The sequence below is a fragment of the Pimephales promelas genome, chromosome 3 (assembly GCF_988280905.1).
Source record: "Pimephales promelas chromosome 3, fPimPro1.hap1.1, whole genome shotgun sequence".
Classification (NCBI taxonomy): domain Eukaryota; kingdom Metazoa; phylum Chordata; class Actinopteri; order Cypriniformes; family Leuciscidae; genus Pimephales; species Pimephales promelas.
This window is the reverse complement of record NC_142771.1, coordinates 33609519-33636478: the sequence shown is the minus strand read 5'-3', so window position 1 is coordinate 33636478 and position 26960 is coordinate 33609519. Positions and strand designations below refer to the sequence as shown.

At 39.4% G+C, this 26960-nt stretch overlaps 2 protein-coding genes across 7 annotated transcripts in view; both read right to left on the bottom strand.

Moving 5' to 3' along the window:
• Window positions 1–14421, bottom strand: part of kank2 (KN motif and ankyrin repeat domains 2) — a 36482-nt gene extending 22061 nt beyond the window's left edge. For 2 of the 3 annotated variants that reach the window (XM_039685966.2, XM_039685964.2), the window contains exons 1-2: window positions 14296–14421; window positions 5703–5788 (exon numbers count right to left, since the gene is read on the bottom strand). The gene's annotated coding sequence lies outside the window, so the exon portion shown is untranslated. Of the gene's footprint in view, window positions 1–5702; window positions 5789–5871; window positions 5992–14295 lie in introns of those variants that run through there. The other variant, XM_039685965.2, reaches the window with a different exon arrangement.
• Window positions 14422–15367: 946 nt separating this feature from the next.
• The window catches only part of dock6 (dedicator of cytokinesis 6), a 76165-nt gene continuing 64572 nt past the window's right edge, over window positions 15368–26960 (bottom strand). For all 4 annotated transcript variants that reach the window (XM_039685940.2, XM_039685942.2, XM_039685941.2 and 1 more), the window contains 9 exons: window positions 26795–26926; window positions 24822–24836; window positions 24259–24384; window positions 21772–21861; window positions 21422–21658; window positions 21195–21338; window positions 21002–21108; window positions 19504–19677; window positions 15368–16642 (listed from right to left, as the gene is read on the bottom strand). In XM_039685940.2, the coding sequence (XP_039541874.2) occupies window positions 16600–16642; window positions 19504–19677; window positions 21002–21108; window positions 21195–21338; window positions 21422–21658; window positions 21772–21861; window positions 24259–24384; window positions 24822–24836; window positions 26795–26926 (1068 nt within the window). In that variant the 3' untranslated portion in view covers window positions 15368–16599. The remainder of the gene's footprint in view (window positions 16643–19503; window positions 19678–21001; window positions 21109–21194; window positions 21339–21421; window positions 21659–21771; window positions 21862–24258; window positions 24385–24821; window positions 24837–26794; window positions 26927–26960) is intronic.

The following is a 26960-nucleotide window of genomic DNA, read 5'->3' as shown; positions in this document are numbered from 1 at the left end:
ATATGATTGAAATCTCTTCAAAAAATTTAAATACGGTTCATTGCAACATGTGCAGCGCAAATCTGTCATGTCGGCTACATAACACTATAATGAGAACATCATTATAATTGCGCGCTTGGGACATGGGTTTAATTGTGAGACTTTTGTTTTTGTAATCAGGCTCTCAAAATTATACAAAAATCTGGATTTCAAATTATCGGCCAATATATCGGTTATCGGCTTTCAAATATAAAGAATTATCGGTATCGGCCAAAATTTTCATATTAGTGCATCCCTAATATATATTGCTTCTTGAATTATTTTTAATCAACAATTTAATGTGGCTAGGTTACATAAAAAAGCTAAATTTGGAGCAAAAAGCTGAGAAAATCACATTTTTGTCAAAGGCTACATCTGGATCAGAATGATGATCAAAACACAGATGAAGTGGATCGAGTCCAACAACACCCCCAAAGCTTCATAGTCCTATAGCTAATCCTGAGTAACATTAAACAGTTTTTTATTTATATGCTGTTAAATGTTGATGATCGCGTTACGTGCATCTGCTTACATATCCCTTGTTTCTGTTTCTGTTTTGCCCGTGTTTTGATCTGGATATTCAGAACTCTTTTTTTAGAAGATGTGTAATAGCGTACACTATCGTATAGCAGTGAAAACACAGAAAGTCAGAAAATTTCTTAAAGTCCCCCTGTGGTCAATAATTGTATCCCTTAATCATGTTTTGGAGAGTGTCTTTGTTTCACAGCAGTTTTAAAGAGAAAATACTCAGCAATGGTGACAGACTTATGAATTTGTACATGGCACATTAAAGGTACAATATGCAGGATTTTTGCAGTAAAATATCCAAAAACCACTAGGCCAATGTTATATATTTTGTTCAGTTGATTACTTACAATTTCCCAAATGTTTCCAACTATTTGTAAATTGTGAGAAATTTGCGATTTTTAACCGAGGAAACGGGGCGTGTGAGCAGGGGTGAGGAGTCGCCAGTCAATGACGTCATATCCGCGTTACCCCCGATTTCCACCAGGTTTGACCTTGTACTGCAACAGTAACCATGGCGACAGATGTGGACAACTGGGTCGGTTATGCCCGTTATGCGTGCTCAACAGCGTGAGCGTCCCTAGCAGGGTTTTGTTCAAACATTATGGACCCTGGCAAGCAGACTTTGAGACAAAAAGAGGACTAGAACGAAGATCAACATCTTTCCAGATGCAGAGAGCTCCACGTCCGCGACTAACTTCAACTTGACAGAGACACTCAGAGATGAGTGTCGCATGTTACTTGAGCAAACAGGTGAGCAAATAAATGTATAGAAAACTAATCAATGTTATGTAGATGCCGTTTAGTGCGATAGTGAAACCGTTAGAGCAAGTGAAACAGCGCGGCGTTCCCTCAAGTTTAATCCCTCTAATAAACTGACCTGTGTGAGTAATTCAGCGTGTTGTTCGGTAGAATTAAATGTCCTTATTCCCTTATATCCGCGGGACTCACGTTGCGTGTGACGCTGGTATACGTCTAGCAATCGCGCCCTGCTTCATACTACAGTCATGTTAAAAACATCAATGTATTCACTCATCCATAAAAGATCCATCAGCTTGACGACAAGATCCATAATTCCGCTTAATGCGGAATATACATCATTAAAATACGCCTTTGTAATTGTAAGAGATTAGCGACCCCTGGTGGCGAAACAATCTTGCATAGTGTACCTGTTATAAACAGCACATAGACATATAAACAACGTTAAAAGTCTCGATTTTAACCACGGGGGCCTTTAAATGGAACGGACATTGCGGAAATGTCCATTAATGGCGGTTGAAAAGATTAACATAATGAAGGAAAATTTTACACAGGGCCATTCATATTGCATTAAGTCAGTCATTGTCTGAAAACTAGTGTTCCTGACTCTTGTCGTTTCAGTGCTGTGCTTTATGCTCCCAAACAATCCCCTTGTCCAGCCCACCACGTTCACCCTCTGCTGCCGAAGAACAGGGCTTCACCGGCTACGACTGCGCAGAGGCATGCGTGCATGTGTGGCGGTGACCTTCCTCCTCCTCTGTCTGTGCATAAACACTGTCCCATTGAGATGACGGTGAACAGAACACAGTGTGCCCCCCTCCCCGGCAGCGCCCTGCCATTTCTCAGTGGCACGCTGATCTCTACCCTCCTCCAGAAGGAATGTGTTGCCCTAAACCCATGGCCTTCTCTCCATACGTCTCTCCTAACTCCCCTCGCTTTACATTCCAGAGCAGCGGAAGTCGACATCTCCTGCCACCAGGGTCTCCCACACCCAACACCACATTATTAAGATTAGCAATCGAAGGAAAGAGGATGTAGGGAAATCTTTTATCGGGCCCACATTTGGTGGCTATAGTAGGAGTTCGTGGAGCCGGGAAAACAGAATTCCTCAAAGCCCGTTTCATATTATGAAAACATGTCAAGGAGAATGTCTGGTCATTAGTTTCACTCTAGCGAGCTTTCTGAGGAACGGATAAACTTTTTTTTTCAGGTCTGATGCTTCAAAGGTCCCTTTATCACTGTGTGAATTTCAAGGTCAGTTCGCAACAAGCTGCTTCACTTTTCTTGGCAATGACGTGGAATTTGGGATCCTTATCTACAAACCAGGAATAAATTGACTCCTTAAACTCAAGGGAGCCGCTTGAGTCATTTGTATCTTGTCTAAAGACAGCAGTTAGAGTTGCATAATTCACTGTAGAGGTCTGTGCGATATTCCGGCCCAACTCCCACTAAAAGTAAGTTGCGGTATATTTCTTCCCGCCTGCAACTTTCGCATTTTGTCCCAACACACACACACCTTACCCCACCTTAGCCCCTTTCACACAGCGTGTTGATCCCGGGAAATTGCCAGAACACCTTCTGTGTGAACGCAAACACGACCCGGGATTGATGTCGGCATTGATGCCGGGTTGGGGACCTAGTAACATTGCCGGAATCAGTCCCGTAACGTGCGCTGTGTGAACAAAAGCCAGGACCAATGCCGTAAGGGGTGTGTCATAGTGATGACGCTCGTGCCATCGCGCGACTCTGTTTCACTTAGAAGAAAGTTTGTGTTCGTCATCAACAAAGAAAGGACGAACAAATGTCTGCAAACTGGAACGAAGTAGAGACCAGGAGCTCCTCACTATCCAGGTCGTTCACCAGCTTTGTGGAAGGGTACATGTTTTCGACGCGTACGTTGCACGTCTCATCCTGACGTGTCTTTTGGGATCATTACGGGTTGTGTGTGAACCATAGACTGTAAAAAATATGGACAAAGCGTCTGTGACGTCACCCATAGACTCTCTGAAGAACGGGTTTGAGGCTGTTTATGGGGGGTACGGGGGGCGCCAAATTGGAAATCTTGAGAAATACAAATATTCAGAAAGGATACAGAGGTGGTAATGATGTGTTGTGTCGGATCATGGCCGAGATGTCAAATTCCACTCGGCGCTGCCCGTTCAGCTGTCAATCAAAGTTAACCGCCCTTATTTGTCATACATTTTATGTCTAAATACGATCTAAACTAACGAGTTAGAAAAAAATTCACCCCCTCACAGTTGTCAGGGACTCGGAACCTATCGAAAAATACAATAAAAGTCCATGGGACCAACCTGTAAAAGCAGGAATTTATGCTGTGAAAACAGACATTTTAAAGGTGCAATACCTAAGATTTTTGCATTAAAATATCCCAAAATCACAAGGCCAGTGTTATATATTTAGTAAAGATGATAACTCACAATATTTCAAATGTTTCAAACAATGTTTAAATCGCGAGAAAATTGAGATTTTAACCAAGGAAACGGCACGTGTCAGCAGGGGTGAGCTGGGAGTCGCGAGTCAATCGCGTCATATCCGCTTACCTCGGTTTCCGCTCTTACTACGTGTAGTCCTGGACAAATGCGGTAGTTGTAGTTGTGCGTTAGCGCCTATCAAACGGCAGCTTGTTTCGCGCATTTGTTATGGAATGGAGCACATATATTCTTTTCATTTATTCTCGGAATGTGAACTGTTGGCTGTAAAGGGGGTCGCACACCGGACGAGAAGCGCCGCGTCACGTTTAGGACAACTCCAGTAACGTTATCGAACACCGGACGCGCACTTTCTCATCAGTGTATGGCCAGCAATATTGTTATGTTTAATGACAGAAAATGAAGATAATGTCTGTTCTATGTCTGTTCTATGTTATGATTGTACTGTACAATTAAATACAATCGTTGCTGAGTCTGCATTCTGAAAACTTTACCTCAGATCATCCGTTCACAGAATGAATTGAGAATCTCACGTGAAAAATCTAATAATAATCAGTAATTGTCATTCAAGCAGCTGATTTCTGTAAATGACTGCAAAACTAAATGCATAGATATTGCAGCATAGGGCAAAGTCAGGATCCATTAGCAACGGTTTGAGGCAAAAATAATTACAATTTTATATAAAACTATGTAAATGGCGCTCTGTGGCGCAGCAGGGTTTTGAACACGGTCCTGAAACGTTGCTGGGCGCCGCGGACAGACGCCGAATGGCGCCGCCGGTATGTGTACACTTATAGATAATAATGTGTTCGAATAATTATGTGGTGCAACGCGGCGCTGCAGCTTCTCGTCCGGTGTGCGACCCCCTTAACGTTAATTTTGTGAAACTGTAGCTGTGGTTGAATACTTACACGACATGAAAAGATGTGTCAAATGTACATTGCAGACATCCCAAGTCTCCCGGATCTCCCGCATATTGATAGCGTTTCCCTGATGCCCGCAAATTAGTTCAAATCTCCCGGGATATAATGTTAGAGCGAGACATACATACTGCGCGCATAACATACAGCGCGCTGCGCGTGCACTGTACAGAGGGAGAGACTTTGCGTTTGTGCCTCGCGAACGCGAAAGTTAGCCTTCCCTCCCACCCCCACAATCTTGTTATCGAAATATACCTCCCGGAAATGAATTCTTGCAGGTTGGGATAACTGACATTAAATTGATTTTTTATTTTTATAAAGTTACCAAGGAGGGCCAACCACGTCAACTCCTTGCGAGAGACCTGCCCCTTCAAACCCTCTTCGTCCAGTGACTCGTACAGTAACATCTGTGATAACTAATTTACTTTTAAACCTGACTTTTCTTGCACGGTTATTTCAGTTTAATGAAATACAAGCATGTCATTAAACGCAACGTTTATAGAAATCGAACTTTACCTCATCCATGACAACTAATTTTCGATTCCCGTCTGACTGATTTATCCACGGTGGAGTTGAAAACAACAGTTCCCATCATTCCGCGTTCCTCCACGGCGTCATCAAGCAAAGCCGTTGTTGTTGTTTTGAATGTAGCGCCCTCTAGCGGCATCTAGATCTTAGGTATTGCACCTTTAACTTGCTGACTATGGATATTTACTCCCTTTTGGGACCTCCCTCTAGTGGATTTTAGATGTATTGCAGTTTTTCGCACTTCCAGGTAGGCTTCATTTTCAGATTAGAATGTTGCCGCTCACAGATCCCGGCAAATCACTGGCAGTGTGAATGAACCGAAATCAAACAATCCCGGGACAAATGCCGGGTCACATTATCACATTATGTATTTTCCGGAATCTCTGTGTGAAAGGGGCTCTTGTAGCATTTGTCACAGCAGGCAAAATGTTTTCCCTGCTTTCCCTTACTCTTGCACACAACGGAAAAACATGAATGCAAGAATGCAGGACCTCTAACTCACTGTGCTGCAATGATGGTCTCTCTTCCCCGACCTCCTCGCTCTCCTCTTTCGATTCCTGCGACTCTCTTATGGGTGCCACCAAAATCCTGAAGGAGAAAAAAGATGATTTATTTAAAGAACAACTCAAACTGTGACTAATGGCAGATTCTTGTGTGATTTCGGGTCGCACCCTTCGTTTCAGACCCTCAATGTCATCTCGAACACCAGAGGAGCCACTCCTCACGACTCCTGATCCAAAAAAGACTAATTCGTCTTGGCTCTGTATCATCATCGCCTACCACCACAACACACCCTTCATACCCCTTAACCACAACAACATGTTACTTGGCATACCGTCCTGAGCCTGGGAAAGCTGGGAAAGTTTTTTGGTCCAGAGTACAACCGAGTCAAACACACGGACACACCCCTGCCAGACTGCAGACGGCACCCAGAAACATTCCAGAACATCGTGGACCTTCACAAACACTTCTCCACCTCAAAGACTTCCCCAACAGCAGGGCTCAATAACTTTCTGGATAGAAAAAATACATTAGACATCATCTAAACCATTCTGACGTGTCATTTGCACGTTCTTCTAAAGCTCAACAATGTCCGAAATGCATTTCTGTAGTTTTAGTGGTGAATTGAAATGTTTTTATATGAGTAACAATGTCAAAGTAGGAACATTAGGTTACATTGTTCCAACACTTTTGTCATGGGGAAAGAAACAGAGCTTTATACAGAAGTGACAGCGAAATCACAAAGAGCCATTCATTCAGCCTCAAACTCCACAGCTGGTTCTAATATAGTGCTGGGAGGAGCATGTGGAAAAGAGAGAGATTGCCCTTAAAACACACGTAATGCTTCTCATTTGCCCACTGCTGAGAAAGCCCATTTCTTTCTGGGAAACAAAGAGAGAATCTCACTGTAATCATAAACTGGTTTAGTGCGCGGTTTCTTTTTCTACTACTGGTTTAGACGTAAATAGTACATTATTACATTATTAGTATTATTCCAAAAAAGTGGAAATAAACAAAGTTTATGTAAAGTAATGAAACAAATTTAACTCTTTAACTGGCACCCCCCTTTTTGAGCATTGACGTGAAAACACATATCCAAATTTAAGTGGTTGTAATGCATGCATGCTGACCTAAGGTTTGTCTCTTTTTAAAAGAAGACTCTCAGCAGATTATTGTCAAAGCAAAAATGTAATAGTAGTTTAAGTTTACTGTAAACAAACATGCACTAAATACGTATTTCTGTAAAAGCAAAGCTGGATTTTTCATGCTCAAGAAACATTTCCTATTATTATCAATGTTGAAAAAATTTTCAGGACTTTTTGATGAATATAAAGTTCAAAAGAACAGCATTTTATACAGAATCTTTAGTAACATTATAAATGTCTTTACTCTCGCTTTTAATCAATTTAAAGGAATAGTTCACTTTGAAATTAATTTTTGATATGTTTTATCTTACCTCGAGGGTATCCAAGATGTAGGTGTCTTTGTTTCCACAGTATTTTCAATTTTGATATTTTTAGGTCAAACCGTTCTTGTCTGTCAGTCATATAATGGAGGTCTATGGTCACCACCTCAAAGAGCATGCACAGAGAAGTCCAAATTAAACATGATTTAATGAATCATAAATGTAAGCACACATTGATGGCCTAAGACATGAAATGAGCGGTTTGTGTGAGAAAACGAACAGTATTTATATCGTTGTTACCACAGAGACAAAGAGCCCTCAAAAGAGGTAAAAACGATATAAATACTGTTCGTTTTCTCACAAACCACTTGTTTCGTGTGTCTTAGGCCATTAACGTGTACTTACATACGAGTCATTAAATCATGTTTAATTTGGACTTCTCTTTGCATGCTCTTTGAGGTGGTGACCATAGACCTCCATTATATGACTGACAGACACGAACGGTTTGACCTAAAAATATAAAAATTGAAAATACTGTGGAAACAAAGACACCTACATCTTGGATGCCCTTGAGGTAAGCTAAAACATACCAACAATGAATTTCAGAGTGAACTATCAATTTAATGCATCCTTGCTGAATAAAAGTTTTTAATTTCTTTCATAAAATTTATAATAATAATACTGACCACATTTATGGAACGGTAGTGTAATTAGCAATAGCAAAAATAAATACGAACAAATTTAAATAGATTTTTACTAGTGGTCTCAGACTGTACTGTACATACAGTAAACCACACTGTATACCATGTTCATATATCACAAAACATACTGTTAAGTGATTTTTAGTGTACTTTAAATAAAATTGTGGATAGTGATTTATTTTAAATAGGCTAATCCTGCACATACAACAATGGCTAACTTTGTAGTGACGCTCAAAAGACTGACACCTAAAAACTGCACAATTACGTCAAGGGCCAACAATACAAATGTCCCCTTACAACCACACATGAAGCCATTCAATGTCAAGCACATACTCAACCTTTAGATAGAGGAGGATGATACTGAGGGCTGAACTACTTAAGGGTAGTTATAAGGGTCACGGTCTCTGAGAACCGTTGCATATGTGTACGAACAGCACACGAGTTCAGGTTCAGAAAGAGTTACAGGAAAAGGAGCTGCAGTTCCCCAAAGACCCAGAAACTGGTCGGTCACTTCCTTCCAGGCGAGGAGAAGGGACTTACAAAATTAGGGAGGGAGAGAAAAATAGAGAAGATTACAACAGTAACAAAGTACAGAAAATTTAGCAGGAACGAGAGCAGGAAGACACAAAGGGAGTAGGTCCAGTATGGACACCAGGAGAGGCTAAAACAGCAAAGGGTGATATTTAAATGGAAATGTCTCGAGCAAAAATACTTTAAAGGCAGCTTTGAGACTAAGAAAGCCAGTGTGAGTCATTTAAAATTCCATTGGCTTTACGTTTTGTGCTCTTTGCTGACCATATGCGGGGGAAAAAAAGCACAGCAAGACAAAATGAGGCTTAAGGAAAACTTAACAAAGTCTGAGATAAGGAGTGAAAAATCCCAAGATCAGAACAGTCTCGAGTCCGTCCCAATCACGATTGTATTCCTCTGACTACTGAAGAAAACATAGAGACATAGAGAGAACTGTGCCGTGTCTTTGAACCAGTCTTTCAGCAACTCTTAAAACCTGTTTACACCAAGAACAAGTACTATAATGATAATTACATTAGCGTCTAGATCAAAAGATGATAAGGTTATGTTTACTTTTCCATTAAGAGGCAATATTTGCCCCCTGACACTGATATCTATATGGGCACACATATTTACATTTGTATGAACAATTTTTATGAACGGTAACAGTCTATAGTATTCTGACTGACTTAAAGTTGTTTATATGTCTTATATGTGGTGTTTTATATGCTACCATGCGCAAATTCATAAGTCAACACCATTGCTGAGTATTTTCTCCTTAAAACCACAGGTGTTTCTGACATCACAAACTACCTTGTAACCAATCAAGTCATCGTGCAATCATCAACGAGTGGATCTCTGAGCTGGTGTGAGTGAGTGGAGGCGGGGCTCATTTGCATATTCATAGAATCACGTAAACTAAACGAGGCACGGTTGTAGAGTTACATTCATAATTTTATCAAGGAAACAACATCAATGATATTTGGTGATCAAAGATGGGATAACATTTTTAAGGTATAAAATTGTCGACTAACAGCAGAATTTTAAGGAGTAGTTCACTTTTAAAAAAAACTTTTGCTGATAATTTACTCACCCTGAAGTCATCCAAGATGTCCATGTCTTTCTTTCTTTAGTCGAAAAGAAATTAAGGTTTTTGATGAAAATATTCCAGAATTTTTCTCCATATAATGGACTTCAATGGGAACCAAACGGTTCAAGGTCCAAAAGACAGTTTCAGTGCAAACTGTTCAAAGGACTTTAAACGACACCAGACGATGAATAAGGGTCTTATCTAGCGAAACAATCGCTCATTTAAAAAAATAAATAACAAAGTTTAAGTTTTATAAGCTCAAATGCTTGACTTGCTCTGTTCTGTGATGCGCGTTTGTGACTCTACTGTTCGAACTCGTTCATGAACGAATCTTATTTCGTGTCATTTGGTTCATTCAACGAACGAAATGAACGAGTTGATTAGGAAAAAGATTTGTTCCTTTTGATGAACGAGTTCAAACAGGAGAGTCACGAATGCGCATCACAGAACAGAGCAAGGCGGCCATTTGAGCTTATAAAACAAACTTTGTTTTTTATTTTTGAAATAACCGTTCGTTTCTCTAGATAAGACCCTTATTCATCGTCTGAAATCGTTTAAAGCCCTTTGAACAGTTTGCACTGAAACTCTCATTTGGACCTTGACCGTTTTGTTCCCTTTTCATTCATTTTCACATTTCACATTAATCGCGACACAGTCACAAAAGATTTAGTGTAATCTTATCTTGAATTTGGGAGGCACTTTTGTTATTTTCTGAGGCTTTGTAAGACTAAGCTGTTCTGTCAGGAATACTTCTCCACTGGTGGTCCAAAGCTGTTGTTGTGCGAACAGATCCTGTTGATGGAAGAGTAACACCCAGAACTCTGTGAATGACTGCACTCTCGTTTTGGGGGAGCTTTCGCTGGGTTAGGTGTTATGTAACGGACCTGCTATCCATGTATACATGGGGTGCAGCAATGCTCCAACCAGAACCTTATGAAGAATTACGACCAATGCTGGAAAGCGTCCACATGCCCTGCACATACAGTACAGGGCTGTTTTTTACATTAGGGAGTGGCGTGGAGAAAACGACAGCATCTACAGAAACACCACGGCCTGAAGCCAAAGCTCAACGTCCAGGGAGGGGCTTCTCCCCGCTCACGTTACCGCCGGAGCAGGAGCAGAACAAACAAACGCTGCGACGCTATTGGACATTGTGCTGACCTCTGACAGGAAACAGCCTGCGGGGTGGAGCTGGGCAACAGGAATCACCACAGACATCCAAATTTACCTCTGCAAATGAGAATTAACGGCAAATTACGGATTGTGGAGAAGCAGGGGGAATATAAATGCTTAAAAGAAGAAAGAGACAAACAAAAGTGACTCCTAAGTCCTCCTGAGTATGTTCATCACTGTGGTCGGGAGATATTAGGGGTTAGTCAGACTCTCCTCGCTAATGTAAACAAAGAGTAAGGAAGCCGATTTCACGGGGAACATTCACAACCTCGGCCATTTCCAGGATCAAGCTCTCTCGTGTGGAAACCAAAACTTTTCCAGTGGGATACATCCTGACAGAGCTGAATGTAACGTTCCTATGAAACGACGAGTGTGCTTTGAAAGTGTCGGGAGTTTGTGCAGAACCTTTGCTAAAGAGTTCATTGAGCTTTTCTAGGTTAGACGAGCAGCAGCGCACACCCCAGGACACATGTCCCACACATGCAGCAGACAAACACTGAGACACACCTTCACTCTAGGGACTCAAGTCTGTTCTAAAATTTCCATCCTCCCCTTCAGATTAATGTCTTCTCTGGATGAGAATGCTTCACTTTCTGGTGGGCAAAAAAAATGAGACGCATCCATTGCACAACATTGCTTGTGCTAGCCACCATATTACAACATGTTCTAAATCGAAGTTGGCATGCAATGCAATGGAAGTTGCGATTGTCTTTTCTTCCCCATTGATTTGTATGAAATCTTCTTGAAAGAGAAAAAAATTAGGGCGGAACTTCATCATCATTATCATCATCATCATCATTGGATGGTTGTGGCGGGTTGCCATTGCTACAATGTCATGTGAGTGACAGGTTGTCCCGCTCTCGCACCAGTAAACACATCATCAGAGAAGAGATGAGCTGCAAGGTGGAGGGGAAGTTATTTTTGAAGATTGCGAGGGCAAATTTTAATTAATAAAACATTTAATTAATTTAATTTAATAAAAAATAATGATGTGCTCGGATTTTTTTTTTTAATAAACACTGCAATATTCTAGTGATTAAAAAAAATTGCAATTTGTAAAATTAAGTTTAAAGTCACGATGTAACGGAAGTAGTGACAGATCCTTTCTTCCGTATTGTGACATTCATCTGAATGAAATGGATTGTTGAAAGAAGAAAGAAAGAGTTTGTGTTTACATAATATATGTGGGTGCACTGTGTATAATTATTTTATATATATAAATACATACAGATGCTTGTATATATTTAAGAAATATTTTTCATATACTGTATTGATATATTATATTTTATTAAAAATAAACATTTTGTATAGAAATAATATTTTTTTCTTAAATATACATGCATGTGTATATATATATATATATATATATATATATACACACACACAAAATAATTATACACAGTGCACCCACATATATTATGTAAACACGAACTTTTATTTTGGATACGATCGTTTGACAGTCCTAATATATATATATATATATATATATATATATATATATATATATAAAATTAATCCTCCATTCACAAAAATATAGTATGATTATTCATTTCCTATGCCAACAAGCAGGTTTAATTTAAATAATATTAGCATAATTAGACATTCTGTAAGGCTTGATACAGCTATGGTTTGTGCCGCATCATTCGTTTGGTGGATGTGGATTGTAGGCCTACTGATTTTGGTATTGGTCTGAATGAGATATTTGTGATAAATTTTATAAATTTTATTCTAATTTCAGAACAGGGACAAAATATACAAATTTGCCATGGGTTAGCTCTAGCTCATTTATAGTTATGTTTCTGTTGATTAATGTGCCTTTATTTAAACAAAAAAATAAACATTCAGCAAACAGAGTGATGGTGACTGTTTGCATGCTTGATTATGGTTGCCATTGTCTACAATGAATTTAACGTCACATAAAGTGACAGACAGATTTACACACCTATCAAGCAGAATAACGCTTGCTGAGTGGAAGTTAAAGTCAACGTGACAAGCCATAAAATTGCTGAGGATCATTTTTAGATACAAAAGGCTGCTTTCGCAAACATCCAGGTATAGAAATAACTGAGTTGGTTTTGCTTCAAAGTATCGGAAGAATTTCCTAAAATAGGCCTACCTCAGGAAAACTTCAATTAGACATTTCAACAAGACAATTGCTGCTATATAGTGGCTATAAAATGAACGTGTGGAGAGCAAAGACGGGTGTCTTGGCAAATCTGAGCACAGTTGACATGTGCGAGTTACTTAGTGGGTACTTGTCTGAGATTACTGTATCTTTACCTCAAAAAAAAAGTAGCAATACTGTCAAAGAGAAACCAATGAGACCCCATTTGTGATTTTTCTTTCCTATGGGGAGGCGCGGTGTCCTGGGAGGATGTCATTGTCAACAATTGAGTGACATGCTGAGAAAAATCAACAATTAATGGAAATTAAAAGCGCTCGAGACACATTCGCGTAGTCCTGTGGCTTAATTTCATTAGTCTTGCAAACAATATTTAGACGCCCAGCATGTGGTCCACCGTGCAAATGGGGTTTATAACCGCGCATTCCTGCGCGAGGAATTCCACGACTTCACGACGCGCGCGTCTCATGAACTCTGCGCACTACGACACGACTATAAGAGCGCGTGTTGTTGTAACCACTTCACAACCTAAACGAGGTGTTAGTTAAACATACTGGACTGACGAGAAAGGATGAAAGTAACCCCCAAAACAAAAACAAAAAGTCGCGTGGCTGAAACAATAGCCAACAACACTAAAAAGCGCAATGTTAACTTACAAATACGAATGAAAGAAATTGGGCAACTTAGCAAACTACGAAACTACAACTAAAACATTATCTTTCGTGATAAATTCGACACTTAAGCTAAATTGAAAAGGTGTCATTCCCTTCTACATTCATAAGTTCTACATTCCAAGAGGCGTTCCACGATCATCAGTACTCTAATTTAAATAAGAACTGTGCAAACATTAAAACGCACGTGTTAAACCAAGCAAATCAAGGCCCATGAATTCAAAGCCAAAGTGATGAACATCTGGAAGTCATGAAAAACTCCAGTCCCACCCTCTCCCCAGAGTCACAGCAGTCACGGGGCTTTTATTTAATGAAGAATTTACCCCAAACCGCCATCAGCAATCGTTTAACCATCATCTCCGTCCAGAGCCCATATAAATAATACGATTATACAAGAGCAATGTTCAGATAAAACACATTAAAGGTGTTTAATGTCCAGTTTTGACTAACAAAAAGAGCGCGCGCCCGCAAACGAACGCTTTTTATTAAAAACAAATGCTTTCTTAAACACTTCAATCAGTACCATATTCATAATGAATTGAATAACGCGTGTACCTGAACTCTAAGGATCACACTATTAAAGGCATTGTGCGCGCTTAATTCCCACGAAAGAGGCAATGTTTAATTTCCATATGCCTATAATAATGGAAATCAACCAATAATAACAATCGTTGCTTTTTTTTTAATGAGCGCAACATAAATAATATATAATAGCCAGTTTTAAATGGTGAATGTGAATCCCCATCATGGTACCGTTACTTTGAAACTCAAAGTAAAATCGAGCAGCACAAACACTGAAGCATCTCAACCATGAAAGCAAATTGAAAATGGCAATGTACCCGTATACTGTATAATTGCATGATTTTCTTTTCTCATAAAAAGCACAAGATTGAGCAGACAGAATGCGTGTATTGTCACCTACCCCCTTCCAGTCCCCTCAGTCGATAAGGCCAGCAGCAGTCTCACTGACAGAGACAAAAACACCGCAGCCAAACCATGGAGCGAACCCCTCCCTCGCTCTTAAAGAGCCAACGCATGCACACACGTCCTTAAATATTTGCTCTCTAATTATTTTTCACTTCTAAAAACCTCGCAATATTGTGCAAATTGTTTCGGTATACTATTGGAAACAACATGATTAAAAACAATATACTTCCGGCAACATATTGAAAACCATTCATCACCATTGAATACATTTTAAGGCGGTTACACCGAATCGCTCCATTTAAATATGTAATTAAATAACGCTACTGATATGACGTCATAATAACCTTACGTCATATTTGAGACGGACATAAGGCAATGACGAGCTCATTCATCGTCCGTATGGGGTGTAAAGCCGCATTAACAATATTAATTTGTTATTAGGTCGCAGATGGACAGGCGCGTTTTTTCTTTGTCTGTTACATGTCGAACATATGGAGGTCGTTTTGAGCAGCAGACAATCAAGCTGTGACGAGATTGGAGCTGAATGTAAAACTAAAAGGCTTCGAACCTCCAAGCATCAACAAATATATGAATTAATATTTTAAAATAACATTTAATAATTCAAATATATTTACTATATAGAAAATATATAGTAAATAATATGATTTATATTTATGTAAATATAATACACATTTATTATTGACCCGTCTATATGTGTGCAAGTGTGCGTTTAAAGGGATACTCCACTTCTTTTTTTTTTAGGAAATAGGCTCGTTTTACCACTCCCCCAGAGTTAAAGAGTTGACTTTTACCATTTTTGAATCCATTCAGCCGATTTTTTTTTTGATATTTAGAAGTATATCAGTAACCAGACAGTTTCTGGTCTCATTGACTTCCATAGTATTTTTTTTTTTCTACTATGGAAGTCAATGAGACCAGAAACTGTCTGGTTACTGATATTCTTCTAAATATAAGAAAATCGGCTGAATGGATTCGAAAACGGTGAAGCTCAACTGTTTAACTCTGGGGTATCCCTTTAATACAAAATAAAAAGCCGCAACGAAAAATTAGGAGAAATTTCTTTTAATATAAAAAGTAAAATTGGAAAAGAAAAAAAGGACAAGAATACAAATAAATAAAAAAAAACATTTTAGAAATTAAAAATGCAGTATTTCAACCAGCAGTTTGCACAGTATAGTGTCGAGACAGGCAGTAGAGGTCATACAAACATTAGAATAGTGCAAGACGGATATTACAGCAGTCCAACTATGGCAGGAAGGTGAAAGTATCGCTAATTCAGGATAATAGCTACATTCAAAAACCATTTCATCTGGTATCATCACAAAAATGGTAACATCTAAATAATTCTCCTTTTTTTCCAGTTAACATACTTGTGCATAACGTGGATAGTATACATTACATGAATGTGCATTTACAATAACATGAACATTAAAACGCCTTCGTGTCTGAAAGGGGGATTCGGTGCAGTCAAAATTCACAGCAGTCAGTGCAGAACGTTAGTGCGGTGTGGAACTTTTTCCATAGTAAATGACTATATTAATGGCTTACGCTTGCCTCCTCTTCTTCTGTTACCTAAAGGGACGCACTAAAGAATGATCAAGGGATTCTCCACTATACACCCGACAGTCTTGCAACAAATCCATCTTTTCTTTGCTCACCAACATCAGTGCTTGAGCCAACAGCAGATTTAGTCTTAAAAACAGTTTACGCAAAGGATGTGATAGATTGAACTTAGCCTGTCAGCCGTTGGTCTTGGAAAAGACGTGACATGGAGCTTTCACAAACACTTTAATCCAAGCGGAGTACAAGCAGATAAATCAGACAGCGCTACGCACACACACTCACAAATGCCTGGAAGGACTGTGGCTCGTATTGCTGCCCTCTTTCTCACACTCAGCCAAGCTCACGAGACGAGAAAGGAGACAAACAAACAAAAGGAGGAAGTGCAGGGGAGCATCTGAATGCCGTGTGCTGGTTAGAACCTAAAATTACCTCCGCAGTTGAGCAAGAAGCTCATTTTTCTCTACTGATGACTAGTTTGAGCAGTTATGCTGCAGTGCCCATAAAGATCATAATGACTCTGTTTATAGCAGATAACCTCTCAGAGTAAACAGACTGAAGCGAGAGAGAGAGAGAGAGAGAGAGAGAGAGGCTGGCTCAGGAGGGCTTGTGCCTGAGAGAGGAATGTGCAGTGTGTTAGTGGTGGTGGGGGGGTTAAATGATGGAACGGCAGATCACGTCTGGCTTTACATCCACCCGCGCTCGGCTCCGCCACACCTCAGCACTCCACCCGCCGAAAACTGGAGCGACTGAGAGAATTCCTGTAAAGATGAGCAAGAACAGATCTATGATTTGAACAAATCCCCTCTGGTGACTCATGGTGGTCATGGCTCTGACATTCACCACAGGAAAATGTGGTTTGGATGGGGAAAAACAAAAGACTTTAACTTATTATACACGTTAATATTAATTTATTGAATGTAGAACTGTATATTAGTATGTTGCCTCAACAAAAGGTGAACAGACACTTAGGCTAACACCGTGTCCTAACTACACGCGACGTGACGCCGGGACATGCGATAAAAGGTACCTTTTATCACGCGACGGCGACACGCGAAGTTTCTAATTTAGAAACGGTTCCAATTTCTGCGACGTCGCGGCTGACAGAACGAAGAAATTACACTGGTTTTGAGCACACATTATTTATTTTTAGTTAAAAATAGGTCACTGTGACACAAGCGATAATGGATAATTTACCTCAAATTTTGAAAGCATATTATATAGCGTTCAAAATTAATTCTATGCAAACATACGACTGTACTTTATAACAAAATTAGTAAATGAGTATGTTTTGTTAATGTTTAGATTTTTAATAATGTTATTTCTTGATTTGATTGTCCTTACCCATTTCCAATGCGAGTGTGCTTTCACAGTGAGACTCCGCCCACACGCCGTTCTGAATGGCTGTGATTTTTGATTGACGTGTGGCGTCTCACAGTCGCGTCGCGTCTAGTGTGGACAGACAAACTTGCTGTCGCTGGAATTTTATCGCGTCGCGTATAGTTAGGACACGGTGCCTATCCCAATTCCCCCCTTGGCCCCTCCGTTTTGCGCGTTCACGTCTAGGGGTAGGGTGTCTAGATTCTTGATGAGATCGAGGGGTAGGGCGAAAGTGTAAGGCTACATAGTCCTCGAAACGGAGATTTTTCAGAGGCACACTCCAAACGGAGGGCTACGAGAAAGTTCACAGAATGCATGGCAAAACACCGGCGAGATGGCTTCGCAAACGGTTAAACATTTAAATTTAGCACCAGATGATTCCACCACGCACTTTTTTACTCTCATGGTGCGTTCACACCGGACGCGAATAGTGCGTCAGGCGCGAATGATTTAAGTCAATGCAAAGACGCGTGACGCGTAAAAATTCCTGCGGCGCGAATTAGGCGTAGAGTGCGGTGCGGAAGACGCGAATACGCTTCATTCGCGCGTCAAGTTTGCGTGAATGGTGCAAATTGAGCGTCTAGCGCGTTACGCGCGAATGATTTTGTAAGTGCCATTTGTGCATTCACGCGTTTCACCCGAATTTGTGTCTGCCGCCCGAGTTGAAAAATCCGAACTTTGGCGTCAATTCGCGGCGCGTTAACCAATCAGGAGCCTAGCTGCTTGCTCACGTGGTGAAGTGTCTGGATGCTTCAATAAATTATTTTGTAAAATGACTAAATGCATGGTGGGATTATGCACAACAAAGCAAATGTTTTATCACTTAAAACATTATTTCTATATTCAAGACATGTTCATTTTGTATTGAATGTTATTCATTCCATATCTAGATTATATGAAATAGTATTATGATGTAAAGACAACCAACATACATGTGCATAAGTTCGTGTCTGGACGTGAGAGAGAGGAAAAAAAAAAAAAAAAAAAAAATTCAAAAAAAAAATCACAGGAGAGGTTATAACTTTTGAAGGCTGGCTCTATTTATCATCAAAACGAAAATAAATGACAGCTAGATTAGGTGGATGAGGGCGAGGGTGATCCTCGCTCCGATGCGGGACAACAGGTCATCAAACTGGGCGCCTGACAGGCGGAAGTACGGCTGACAGCGGTCATTATCCAGCGCAGCTCCTGAGCGAGCAAATGGTGAAACTCGCCAAACAGTTCGCATCCGAAGGGTCCGGTGGACACAAATATACGGCGACGATGATCCCCACGCCGCTGTTCTAGCTCTCCAGAGCAAATACTGAGCGGTGACTCTCTCGATGAATGCTCGATCAACATAAAAAATGATGGCCGTCAACGGGTTTCGATTTTGATGTGCAAGACGCGCGTAAATTTCGCTTCAAACTTTTTATTTAACCTGCGTCAGTTTCACTCTTGACGCGCGAATTAACACAAAGTGGTCAAGGGTCAAACTAGACGCGGTAGACGCGAATTTGATGCGCTATTCGCGACCGGTGTGAACGTAACATTATAAAAATACTATAGTAATTTAAATTAAGAAATGGTATAATAAATTACCTTTACGATCAGAAAAGACATACATTTCGAGGAAGGAATGTTATAATCATCATGTTTCCTCAAAGTTAAGAGCCAGTGTCAGTCGCTGTCATGGAGAAATCCTGTAACAACTCTGTAACAGCAGATCCATCGCCGGCGACTGATGACGTATCGAGTTCATAAAGGGTTGTTCCATTTCGTAGGGGAATATTTCAACCCCTTGGCCCTTGTAACTCTGTTTTAAGGGCCAAGGGGTACACTCGGGATTGAGCGTAAGATTATTAATATATTTAGAATGTTTACTGTTATTTTAATTTCATTATTGTTAATACTATTATTATTCATGTTCATATTATTATTGTCATTACATATTTTTACTTGATATTTATTTCTGTAGATGCAACTGTATATTATTTAATTGTCTTAAAATGTAAACCGACAACTGCTTTAATTTTTTATTTTCATTTATTACACAATGTTGTTTTACTGTATTACTATTATTAATAACATAATTATTTATTCATGATATAGGCATTGATGGGTTTAGTTGACAAGTAACCAGGCTGCGATGACCTGTTCTAGTATTGTGCTTTCATCAATTTCAGATAAAACCGTAAAACGTGACAAAGTGTCCATGCGTAATGGGCTGGTGTTTGTGTGAGCGAGGAGTGTGTGGCGTTACCTCTGTGTTGGTGTGGTCGGCAGAGGCAGCGGTCTATAGAGTTGAGGAATTTTCCGGTTGATAAGGGGAAACAGAGCTTCTCTCAGTTTAGTGTAGTTCCGCTCCATCTCTCGATGGTATTCCTTCTGATCTGAACCGATCAGAGACTTGTTCTTCCTCAGAGCATCCTCACACCTGAGTCAAGAATACTGCAAGTTAGTAGGTTAAAAAAACCAAGCTGTCCATTTTAATGAACTGAAATAAAGAACATTTTATTTTAGTATTCATATCAAAAACTGAATCACTTCATACAGTATTAGTTCAGATACCATGCTGATATGTGGCTCAAGTAATTGTCAGCTTTATATGGAAATAGACCATGTTTAGGACCATAAACATCCAAACCAAGGCCAAAGCAAATACATTTTTGATTCACTGCTTTTTTACTTGACTCAAAAGCAAAATTTCTAAAAACAGACTGATTCACTTGGACTTGATACACTGAAAAGCGATTTGCTTTAGAATCATCTTCAAACGCTTTGACAAATCTCAAAATAATTCTCTTTAAAGGAGTAGTTCACTTTAAAAAAACTTTTGCTGATAATTTACTCACCCCCATGTCATCCAAGATGTCCATGTCATTCTTTCTTCAGTCGAAAAGAAATTAAGGTTTTTGACGTAAATATTCAATGGGAACCAAACGGTTCAAGGTCCAAACGAAAGTTTCAGTGCAAACTGTTCAAAGGGCTTTAAACGACACCAGACGATGAATAAGGGTCTTATCAAGCGAAACGATCACTCATTTAAAAAAAAAAAAAAAAAAATTAAGTTTTATAAGCTCAAATGCTCGCCTTGCTCTGTTCTGTGATGCACGTTTGTGACTCTCCTGTTCAAACTCGTTCATCAAAATGAACAAATCTTTTTGAGTCATGACTCGAAAGGTCCTAGATAAGACCCTTATTCATCATCTGGTGTCGTTTAAAGCCCTTTGAACAGTTTGCACTGAAACTCTCATTTGGACCTTGAACCGTTTGGTTCCCATTGAAGTCCATTATATGGAGAAAAATCCTGGAATGTTTTCATCAAAAACCTTCATTTCTTTTCGACTGAAGAAAGAAAGACATGGAATCTTGGATGACATGGGGGTGAATAAATTATCAGCAGAAGTTTTTTTTTTTTTAAAAGTGAGCTACTCTTTTAATATGCATCTTTAGCAGGAAAAAGAAAGTTAAGTAATACTTGCAACAACAAAAAAAAAAAAAAAAGTGAAACACTGTCACCAGTTGGCAGTAATCTCATTTATTTAATTAAACATTGTACTCTCATTCAAAATACTTTTGCTGGTGAATAATTTCAACCGCTAAAACTATTTCAATATGACTTGTTAAAAATCACATACGAAGGTTGATGTGGTTGCATTGACATTAAGACTCAAACGAATCACTACCTAAACGTTTCCAACTCTGCCAAAAAATGAGCGAGCTTGTGTGCTGGGAAGTGTGCAGGAAAGTCACGCCACCTTTTAGTGAAGTCTTTGAAGCAGAGGCGCAGTTTATTGTGATGGCGGAAGAGTTTGGGGTCCTCGGGAATTTCAGACAGGAAGACCTGAGCCACCTCCAGCGGACCCTGTGTGACAACAGTACAGGTTCACATCCACAAACAAACCGACACACTGGACAAGCAGAAAGCAAAACATTTTATCTAAAGGTTACCTGATTAACAGTGGTGCCAACACTGCCCTGAAGCACCATCTGGAGCATCTTCGGGTCTGCAGGGTCCTGATGGGTGGCGAAGGCCAGTTCCTGCATTTTCTTCTGCATATCCTCGATCGCCACCTCAATCGGCATCAGAATGATCTGTAGCGAGGAGGAAACGCAGTCAGAAAAGCCTGTTTCTTGTAGCAATTTACAAAAGTCTCCAAAACCGAAGCGTCCCACACCTCCTCTTTGTGGATGACATTGATGCGGGTCTTGATGTAGGGGAAGGCGTGGGAGGTCGTGAGGATGGTCTTGCGTTTGTACTGCTCATGCAGGTCGCCGTGGGCCCGACCGTCCAGCGTGAACGGCGTACAGTACATGAACGTACGCAGGTTATAGTTCTTGTCAAAGTATGTGATGCGCTCCTTCAGCTCGTAAGTGTCAAAGAACGGCTCCACGTATGTGATCTGAAGGTACGCCTGGGTAACATAAACATACACAGCGCTCTTCAATATGGGGACCACATGTTCAAAACTGCAGTTATAGCGGTCAAGAAGACATATTCAGTCTTGCACTAGCATTCGTTTCTAACCTTATTGGGGTCCAGTTTGGTCTTGTCAACAGGGCTGGAGTCCTTGATGATCGACACCACGTCGTCACCAAATCGTTCAGAGTAAAATTCCTGATATAGACAGACAGACAGATTGATGCATCAATGCTGCCCTTCAACTTTTATTAATAAAATAGCTTTGCTAATGAATCACTACATTATATTTGTCAGCAACAAGGGGGTAAAAGCGCTGTTTTTGAAGTAATTAAACACACAGCTTCATAGTTAATAGAGAGAGACTCTGAAAAGAGCCAGGTAAGCATCTCAATTCATGATAATCAATTCAAATAAATGCTATAATTCATTCACTGTGTCTGCTTTTAAGCAGGCAGAATGTTTGACCAAACAAGCAGAAACTGACGAAAATAACCGCCATTTAACCCAATACCTTATTTAAATTACTAGTAAATAAAAATTACGGGTGTAACGGTTCCCAAAATTCACGGTTCGGTTCGATAGGATACAGCAGGGTCACGATTCGGTAGAAGAAATGCCAGAGAAATTTCCTATTAATCAAAAGAAAAATTATTTTTAAATAAATGTGAGTTTTCCTACATCTTGAAACTTTTAGTTTTTATAAATGGGAGTCATCTTTGAAGGATGAACAAATAATGTTTTGGTCATTACATTAAAAATAACATTTAAATATGATAATATTTGAGTTTTGAAGTGCTGGAAAAATATGTGTGACATATTTCTGCCAAATTTCCTGGTTACAAGTGTTACTACATTTTATACCATGGTCTGGGTGAATACTCGATTCTGATTGGCTGCAGGGTGTCCGTTAAAAAGTGATAGAGGACACCTAGTAAAGTAGTTCTGGTGAAACTGCCTGTTTACCATTCGAAATGAATAAATAAATGCGCTGCCCACAACAGCTGTGAGTAACCATAGCAACAGGCAGTCAAAGTATCCGTTAACAATTTGCTCTTTCAAAACAAACATCTAGCGTTAGTTATATACACAGCCTACTAATACAACAATGAGCGGCGACTTCGTTATTTCTTTTAACATTTATGGAGAATATGACAACTTTGACGACTTGGATGCTGCTGAAGAAAGAAAAAATGTAAATAAAACGGAGAAATGTCACAAAGAAAATGACACCGCTGCTGCTCTGAATGAGACCCTGCGGGAGTTTTACGCAGCAGTCCAGACAACCAAGGCAGGAGGAGAGTACAGCGTTTCAAGCCTAAGAAGCCTGTTTGATTAATTGTTTTATGTGTAATTAAAAAAAAACAAAAAAACTATGCCTTCCTTTGTGTTTCATGAAAAAAAAAAGAATGCATTTTGAACCTATATATATATCGGACTATAAATATCTCCGGTTGCTAAATAAACCAGGCGAGTTATTATTTGTAAAAACTTGATTTAGCCTAATTAAAATATAAACTAGCATCTAATGTTTTAAAAATGTTTTATTTGGCAAGTGACCATGGTATAAGCGGGTTAATGCCCTTCAAGGTGTCCATTGTCAGGTTTTAATGGACTTCAGCGGAGGCAACCGTCCTCGATCTAGGGAACCCATGCGCCGCTAACTTCCGAGTTGTCCTAAAAAGTGACGTCATTTAGTTATTAGTAACAATAAAATTAACCCTTTCACACGTAAGTTTAAAATATTCTAACTGACCCCCCAGCGCGAGTTTTTCAAAGTGACTTGTCACTTTAATGTTTCCATGGTGACGCATCAATGCTTGTCACGTGACACAACACAACCGCAACACAGCGCTGAATGAATGATGATCTGCTTTTATTGTAATTTTTCCTTTTTTATTAAAAATATTCACAAATGTATTAGCTATAGCATGAAACACATATTCCAATTGTCAAATATGTGCAAGTGTATGGGTTTTGTCGTTTAAACATCTTCATAACGATCACGTTAGTTGAGCTGTACACACAACGGGCGGCGCCATTTTAGTTTGTCTTACAGTTCAGAGAATCAGATCTGTTGGATTTACAACGTCAATTCCTCAACTTCTCACAAATACATGAAAGTAAGTGGCCCGTGAACTGGGAGAAGAATAGGGTCAAATGTTAAGCTACTTACACAATGTGTATCTGATATGAATAAAAGTACGTGTCGTCTTATTATAATTGAAAGGATTATTATTGTCGCTTCCATAGACATCAGTGTGTATTTTACAAACTCAAAATCATTGTTTTGCTGGTGTGTATTTAAATGTCTGAAACCTAAAATACACATTATGTGGTTGAAAACACTTAATAGTTGTGATATATGACAGCACTGAGAGCGTCCGTCTCTGGCTCAGCGCACGTTTGAATTTAGCAGTTGATCACGTGATGCACTGACCGTTCTAATCACACCGGTGTGATCGTACGCTCCAGGGACCAGCCGAGACTGACCACACGGGTGTGATCGTACACGTGAAATAGTAAAAAGTAATAGTAAAATATTGGTATTATTATCATAACAGCCATTATCAATTCTCTAGAGCAGACACGAACCTCCAGTCTATGCGAGATCTCGGCCAGTTTGGTGATCGAAGGCTCTTTATAGACAAACTCCTGCTCATCCAGATCTCCAAAGCGGCATCCATAGAAGCCCACACGGAAGTAGGTGCCAAACATCCTCTGTGACCTGAACATTGCCGACAGGAACAATATGTAAAGAGAGACAAGAGCATTGTGTGTCACATAAAAGCCTAAATAACATCACTTTAGTCTGCTTCATGCCTAAGGACACAACACTGATGGATGGCATGGAGTGCGCACACTTGTCCGAGGCACCGACTGCTGCCATTCTTGTGAAATGGCCTTACATAAGTGTGTCAGAGATGGTGAACCTTAGCGTGAGATGGAACGGCTTTGGATTTTATGTCGGGTAACAAAGTTCATGTTCACTCACCAGGAAAACATCCAGACCGCACAGGGGGAGACGGATGGAGAAATAAAAAGAGATAAAGAGCAGAGACAGTTAGTTTCTGTGGAGGAGAGAATTCTTTTCTAACATAAACTGCAACATATGGCACTGATAAATACAGGAGCACAGTGTGATCGAACAGCCTTACCTCCCATCCTGAACTCTGTGTGCGGACACAGCGGGAGACGCATCATCACCGACAAGACAGAGAAGAAATCAATCAAACCTCTGAACCACACACACATTACAATAACAGAGAGCTTTGCACCAGAGGTCAGCAATCAGTGTTTGTGGTCCAGATCTCGGCACAAAGACCGCTTCCATCCAGAGCACAAATAAACTCCTTATATAACTTTTAAAGCTGTCAATTTACTATTGGTAGTTTGGTACGATAAATTACTATTAATTATTACTATTAAAATATAAACATTAGGGCTGTCAAACGATTAATCGCGATTAATCGCATCCAAAATTAAAGTTTGTGTTTACATAATATATGTGGGTGCACTGTGTATAATTATTTTATATATATATATATATAAATACACACGCATGCATGTATATTTAAAAATTTTATATATAATATAAATTATATGTAAATCTATATATAGTATATACATTAAAATATTTCTTAAATATATACAAGCATGTGTGTGAATTTATATATACTGTATATATAAATTCACACACATGCTTGTATATATATACTGTATACTGTACTGTATGTATATATATATATATATATATATATATATATAATAATTATACACAGTGCACCCACATATATTATGTAAACACAAACTTTTACTTTGGAATGCGATTAATCGTGATTAATCGTTTGACAGCCCTAATAAACATACCTGCATAACACTCTAAACTTTAAAAGGACCATAAAACCTACTAGTTTAAAGGTCAGATTATAAATAATTATATAAAATGAAGATGTATTAAATGATAAACGTCACATTTCAGCCAAATAAAAGATTATGCATGTTTTATATAATTAATCTGAACAAAAACAGCGGATGCTGATTCATGCAAATTAACCGTGACAGTAGGTAGTGCTTATGGAAAAGCAGAAATACAGCAGTTACCATGGTTACTCCTGTATTACCCCCCCCCCCCCACCACCCCAATATAATAACTACTTTCAATATCAGAATTTTCAAAAGCAGAATTTTGACAAAAGTGAAGTGTGCTGGTATGATTTAATGAATATTCAAATGAAAATGTACAATCCCATATGTAAAATCTGGAGTACATAATTTTCCCACCACCTGAACGATTCAAGTTTCCGATAAGATCAGGACATCATGTAGATACATATAGGCCCTGTTTACACGAACACTTGCGGGTGAAAACGTAAAAATATTTTATCGGATGTGCCTTTCGTTTACACGGTGTTGGCGTTTTGGGAGCTTACAAACGCAAAAAAGTGAAACCAAATCTTAAAAACGCTCCACCGCCGCGTTCCTGTGTAAAGGGTAAAAACGCAAAAGTCTGCTTGACAGTGAAGGTTGTATGCAGGCGCGCAGACTTGGTGTTGTTGTATGGCAGTACTCCACATCGCCACCTAGCCGCCTGGAGTGCATACTACATTGAATTTTACACACTTTTGTGCAACCATATGCACACGGATTTCCCACACAAATCGTCTAAACGCAGAATAAAAAGTGATAACGCAACGCCACTTTTGTGTTTTCTCTTCAGAATCGTTTCAGTGTAAACATAGCCTTAATTAAAATAATACATCAGCACAATGATTTCTGTCCAACTGACAATTTCACCCAAGTCAGCAATTACTGCGAAACTTGTTCACATAATCTAAAAAAGGGCATTGCAATTTTATAAATAATACTTATTAATTAATTATTATTTACTACTGTGGTTCTAATACTGAACGAAGCAGCAGACAAACTAACTATAAAAGGATATTTTTTTTTATAATAATAAAATAATAATAAAATAATTTATTATATATTTATTTACAAGAAATAACAGCTGCCTATTTAAAAATGTACAATGAATAAATACTGAAATAGCCTTTGGACATACTGACTCCAGAAACCGTGTACGATTGTTTGAACCGTGTTGCAGACATGACTTCCTGTGTCAACAAACCTGATTGTATACTTTGTTGAAGGCGTCCTGCAGTTTGCCGTGGACGGAGGCGAGCTTCTTAAAGTCTCTGTTGGCCTCGTGAACAGGACAGAGGATCTTATAAACCTCATTTATGGCCTCGTACATGGCAGCCTAGAGGAGAGGCAGAAACTAGTCAGCCTTCACT